This window comes from Varroa jacobsoni, unplaced genomic scaffold, assembly GCF_002532875.2.
Source record: "Varroa jacobsoni isolate VJ856 unplaced genomic scaffold, vjacob_1.0 scaffold_590, whole genome shotgun sequence".
Taxonomy (NCBI): Eukaryota; Metazoa; Arthropoda; class Arachnida; order Mesostigmata; family Varroidae; genus Varroa; species Varroa jacobsoni.
The window spans coordinates 164,919-171,277 of NW_019213492.1; the positions used below are offsets into that span (position 1 = coordinate 164,919).

General features: G+C 38.5%; 1 protein-coding gene across 2 annotated transcripts in view; it reads left to right on the forward strand.

The window, feature by feature from the left end:
- The first annotated feature begins 2,306 nt into the window (after positions 1–2,306).
- Positions 2,307–6,359, forward strand: part of LOC111261731 (cyclic nucleotide-gated channel beta-3) — a 12,116-nt gene continuing 8,063 nt past the window's right edge. Inside the window, exons 1-5 of one of the 2 annotated variants that reach the window (XM_086968822.1) lie at positions 2,307–2,542; positions 2,962–3,098; positions 5,060–5,240; positions 5,609–5,812; positions 6,243–6,339. In XM_086968822.1, the coding sequence (XP_086824948.1) occupies positions 2,962–3,098; positions 5,060–5,240; positions 5,609–5,812; positions 6,243–6,339 (619 nt within the window). In that variant the 5' untranslated portion in view covers positions 2,307–2,542. The remainder of the gene's footprint in view (positions 2,543–2,961; positions 3,099–5,059; positions 5,241–5,608; positions 5,813–6,242; positions 6,340–6,359) is intronic. The other variant, XM_022835445.2, reaches the window with a different exon arrangement.

Sequence of the window (6,359 nt, forward strand, 5' to 3'; positions counted from 1 at the left end):
TATAGCGAGATATGAAGGTGATCACGTAATGAATTTAATCATAGCATGCTTGTTCTTTACCCTGTAGTTTGAGATTTACTTAAGTTGTATCTTAGGCAATTTGCTTTGTGGGTTCTACTTTGACAGAGACATCGAAAAAGATCGTTGAAAAGCAGAATGTTGTCCTCTCGCAGACAAAACACTTGCCTCGCTCGTTATTACTGTTCTACATGGACAGATCTCGCAGCCTCTCAGTTATTAATAGGAAAACAACTTAGTCGAAAGATAAAAATAACCATTAAGATAAGAGTAGTAAACAACAAACACTGCCAGGACATGCGTTGGCTGTGAAGCTTGCCATTGTAACTTCTGCATGAACTCTGTGCACGCTTAGTCGATCAGAATTCACGCACACGCTCAGGAAGCACATACGCACACCCAGACACGAAATATCGACACTATAGACAATCCGAGACTTACAAAGAACAGTAAGGATAATGTTAAAACTGAAATAACTCAAAGGCGTAGGATCGGAGCGCAAGTGTTACTTCAGTATTGAGGTACCGTTCATTGTATACTATTTTACAGTCGAATAAGCTTTTAGGCGTGATATCATCGAATCTGGTTCTGATACAGGTTCTTAATCCAGTCTCTTTCCTAATCGTTTATACATCTGCTTACTTTTCCCTATCTCGTAGAAGCAAACAATTTCAGCTGCCAGTTGGGACTGACCTGTGCCTATGCGTAATTGGAAGAACATAATAAACAATGTCAATAATTAACTTTCTAGATCTTCAACAATATGTTGATAATTTCGATAAGGGCTGGCAATATTAAATGATGAAGGTACACTAGAATCCTAGCCGCTTTCCAAACTATTCGTTATACTGTTGTCGAGTAATTTATGCCTTGTCCTTTTTGTTGATCTGTTGCCATTGCATCAGATCGATGATATAGCGGGTGATATTGGTCCATCATTGTCGACTGATACGGTTATAGCTTGATTTTCTCAATACTACCCGAATCTCTGTTTCAACTATGTCACAATTGAACGATTGATTAATCTCATGAATCGGTTCATATCTACGGACATAGCTTGTATGTCCTGTTCGTGCTGACATTCACATAGGGACTTAAAGAATCTAGAATTATATCTCTTGTTTTTTTTGCAATAAAATAAGCTCGCACTGCTCATAAATATTCATCTGGCAGGCCTCTCTATAATAAATGCATCTACTACTCACAATTTAAATGTAAGCAAAGCTTGAGGAACTCAAGGTATATTTAGATCTGTTATGATAAGATACGACAAATAAAGGTGAGTTTTCAAAATAGAAGAAAGATTCGTACATAAAAGCCACAAACACAACGCAATAAAGTAAGCTAAATCTAAAACGCGTTGGGATCTTATATGCAGACAATGTGATACAGAAAAAAAAAGCTCAGCGGTAACGAAATCGATTGGTCTACTCTATTTTGTTCATGTATTTGTCTATTATCAGTAAAAAAAAAAGTTAATTTTTTTTAATAATAAGCCAATTAAAATTAACTTTTAAAAGAGAAGTACTTATTTATTAATCAATATCCTTGCAAAACAACTGCCACGCGATGTAAATGATCACTTTTCTTTTTTTTTTTTTTTATTATTAACATAAGCAGTAACGTACGGCTGTCAATCTACTATCTTCGTTACTGATTCTGAACGGATGATAGTAATATGCAATTGTATTCCATACTAAGCGATTGAAAGCGCAGAGGCTAACGGCCACACTTTTTGCCATTTGACAGTTACATACATCTTGTCTCGTCTTCTGCAAAGGTAATTTATCGAATGGCGGTAATTTATGAACTGTGAAATTCTCTCAAAAAAAGTTTATGGTCGTCTGCAAATGGTCCTTCCACATCTCATCGAGTTAAGAAAAATATTGCGTCTTAATATTGGGAAACGTTTGGTTCCTATACGTACGACTGTATTCATTTTATCAGTAACTATTACTACTGGCCGATATCTACTACGAATGTTCCCTTGGACTTTTTGACTTATTTGATCTTCCTTGCCTGATACTGATACTGCGCTACGTCCCAGTTTAAAATTAAGCGTCGGTTCTATCGAGGCGGCATTTAACCCGGAAGCTTAAGAGGTTCCACATATTTACGTTTAACGAGAACAAAAAATAATGTTAACGAAGCCGTATAAAATGAAACGGAATATTGTAATTGTTGTACACTTTATTAAATAATATGTAAGGTGCTATTTCATTGGCACATAGATTAGTACTCAACCGGCAAAGATGGTGTTCTGCTAACTGGGTAAGAAGCGGCTCCCAACTTACCTAGTCCTCAGATTGCGTGATCTCGTCTAATTTACAGCCTACCGGGTCTGCCTGCCAGTCCTTATCGGATCTGAGCCCTGGTCAGTTTGGCATGTTAGTTTGAACCGCTTTCTTGTGACCTTCACGTAGAAGTCCTCGTCTCTGGAAATTTTGGCAACACTCGCGTTCGTTGGTGGATCATCGACATTTCCTTCAGCAACCAAATTAGACGGCCGCATCTCGAAACTCAGGTGATGACTGACGCTAAAGCTTTACACAACATTTACCTGAAGGGCTTTGATAGTATTTTGGCTACTGGATCTAACCCTGCGCACTCTGCCGATCGGATTTAAAACAGGTTAAGGTGTTATGTTTGCTAGTTCGCTGCTTTGAGTGGCGTAACATTCGTTCAATGGTTAACCACAGTAACGCAGGTGCTTCTGGGCTATTGGAAGGCTAAAGTATGTTGCAGACAGTTTTTGTAATTACTAAAAAATGCCTACGGAAAAACATTATAATAATCAGTTTATCCTATACTAAACTAGGGGAACTGTTGATCGTCCTTACCGCTTACCGCTGAAGCTAGTATTCGCAACTAAACGTGTATCGTCGTATCACATTTAGAGTAAGATATGCATTCTCTCTGCAAAACGTAACTTGTTTCGTCTAGATGTGTGCTCGTGTGGAACCTGAGGCAGGTGACCAAGATACGGTGCGAAAAAAAGAGTGCCTTAGACACGTCTGGATGATGACGCCAGAGTCTGTACAGCGTCTGCTCACAAAGACGTACGACCCTCAGAGCCAACGGTATGTTCGATGCGGCCTGCACTTAGAGTCCTACAAATTCACTCAGTTTAAGTAATCATTTTATTGGTTGTTGATAGTGCGGCGGCTTTCGAAAAATGCAGTCCATATTACGGTCAGCTTCCGAGGCAAATGTCAAGGAAGGCACTAGTTAAAACGTCATTGGCTGGAAGCGCATGAAACCATAACCTTTGCGCGTACTACAAGGATGAACAGATTTATTTATTTTTTTTTTTGTTACGTTTTTTTTTCAGAATTTGAAAAAAAATAGGCAGTTTTGAATTTATAGTTTTGACCATATTTAATTACCAGTGTAGAATGGGCTTCTAGCCTCAGGCATATTATGCGCCCGTTGCGACATGGCGTTTAAGACCTACCTAAAAATCCTATGTTACTAACAGTATAAATCATATGTCAACTTGTTATATATAAAGCAAAGCTACGCTACCTTTATTTCGGATCGAAATTTGAAATAGCAGATCACGAAATGTATTTTAATTTTTCTCTGTTCATCTCTAAGAAGAGATATTATTTTTGTTTCTGATTTTGGCTGTTATGATCAACTTGCTCTTTTTATTTACTTCTTTACTACTTTACAACTTGCTATTAAGGCAAATTCATGAAGTCCATCAAAGTCACCGCAGCAGTATACCGATCATAAACGTTATATTATGATAAAACTTTCGAGCTAGTCAGGAGATTGAAATCAATTTAAAATGTTTCATTATTAATAATATGGTATAATAATTCCGTTTTGTTAAAAACCGCTGTTGCTATGAAAAACGGTAATTTAGGTTTAAGTAGTTTATTTGTATGACATATCGCCAGTTGTGTTGCTTATATACTTGTGTACCGATCTCATAATGCATAAACAGTGCGTCACTATGCATCGTTGGTTGCGACGCAAAGATCTCAGTCACGATAGTTTCTACAGGTGCGGAAAGCAATTTTTTTTTTTTTTATACGACTTGAGTTTCGTATAGTAAATGAATACATACTAAAAATCGTTTTATTTTTGATATGGTTGTTCTCATCTTAAGCTGCAGAAGATGACGTTCTTTAATCGTGTTTTATCAAACTAAATGCGAAACCGCCTTCTATTCGATTTTCTCGTACGTTAATTGCTGTAAGATCGTCCAACGGATATGAGCTGTGCTCTGAAACATACTCGAAACAAAAAAGTGCCATCGTGTAATGTTTGTTAATTCAACGCTTTTACATCTACGCCCCTCAGCTTTTGCAAATCATCGCCTCAGATTGCTACCATAAAGCTAAAGAAATGTACTAGCTGACACCAGCAGTTTTGAATGGCCATTTATAACCGGCATCGTGACGTCTACATCCGCAGCTGTTATTGTTCGTGCCTATGCGCGAATCCTGTCTCTTTGCCGTCCTGACCATAGGCTCTAATACTCTTTCAGCTAGGACACCCCGGTACAAGGTCGCCTTCAGTTGCTATAGCAGACGTTTTGCTGACTGTGAATGTACATACATATGTAAGAACGCCGCAAAGGAAGGCATGCATTAGTCTGAAGTTCCACGTCTGCCTGCTCCAGATTTTGTTGTTAAAACGCGGATGGCTCGTTCAAAAGCGACCCATTTTTTATGGGCGTTGCCTCTTCCTGTACTGTCATGTCGCATCTCGGCTGTAGTTCGTGTTTCCAAGTGATATACATAGAGAAGTCGCAACGGATTCGTACCTCGATGCTTGTGCTCACACTTGTGCCACATATAATAATGGGTTTCAGATCTCGAAGTACGTTGTATAGAGCTTGAAAAATTCGCCTATTGCTTAAAATGTGTTTGCAGCTAACTATGAGAATAGCCTGTTTTAGTTAGTTAGCTGTTCATATAGCTGCTTTAACTCTGTAATCTTGACAATTAGCTTGATTTCGGTTTACCCGTTTAGCTAACGGTACTTATTGAATATCGTCTCTTAGTAAACGGCTCTCATCAATTTTTAGCTACGTCTTCTGGCAGCTAGTTGTTGGGGTAGTGTATGCATATAATGCCTGGACCCCGCTACTGAGAGTCACTTTTTGGGAGGAGAACACGTGGAAGCTATTCAAAACTTTTGACATTGCGGCGGACATTGTGAATATCGTAGACGTCGTATGTTGTCGGCCTCGTGAACAATTTTACAAGGTAATTCCGGTTATTGTGCATTAAATTCTATTACACACATGTATATCCTAGCTCAACTATGATCAGTGAAAAGTCGAGAGGTTTTTTTATTAACAGCTTGTCACACTCGATGGTGTATCTCTCGCTGGCAGAGTAGCCACTTGGACAGGGATCGAATACTTCTTTAAGACGTCTTTGACCATTTGTAAATTATAGTAATGGTAACATACGTACAGTCTTTGAAAGCAGTAATGCATAATCTACGATTCCTGACACACGGTATCCATGTTTATATATATATATCTCTTTTTAGGCTTGTTATAGACTGGTGCCAATAGCCCTTCTTGGCCTCCAATCGCTAATGAAATTCTAATATTGCTATATTTCAGTCAGGCTGCCCTGTCCGTTCGTTTCGTAAGACGTGGCTAAATTACCGTACGTCACCCAATTTTCGCAATGACATGCTATCACTTCTGCCTCTTGAGTATCCTTTCGCCGCACACTTCAGTCTAGCGCCACTTCTCAGGTTGAACCGCCTCCTTCGCGTCGATAGCTACACGCTCATATTCAGAAAAATGGAAATGGCGTCAAGCGTTCGTATCAGCATGCAAATATGCGACACATATTATTAAAAACTTATTTAATAATGAGGGATAATTATGGTTTTTTTTGAGTTTTTTAAACTAAGGCCCATTCAGGGCTAAAATCTCTCAGCTGAAATTTGTTTGTAATGGTCTTAAATACATATGTCTATTGCGAGGGCAAGTCTACGGTAAAAAGTCTCATCGTATTGATTCTGGCCGATGACAGCGTAAAGGCAAAACGGGCAGAGGTTAAAAGCTTTAAAAATTTGTAAAAACAAATAAGTTTCGGCCGAAGCTCGAACCTGCGATATCATTGTAGATAGTAAGTCAAATGACCTACTGACGCCGCCAGCCATGTAGTTTTCAACGTAACTAAAAAACAATTCAAAAACGTTCGTGTTTACAGCAACAATTTGATTATTTGTTTATTTTCCTGCAGATGGCTTTTCTGTGGAGGCTGCTACGAATAGTATCCTATATGATGATGATAATTCACTTCAACGCGTGCGCCTATTTTGTAATTTCGCGTATTGAAGGTAAATGAAAGTTATATATA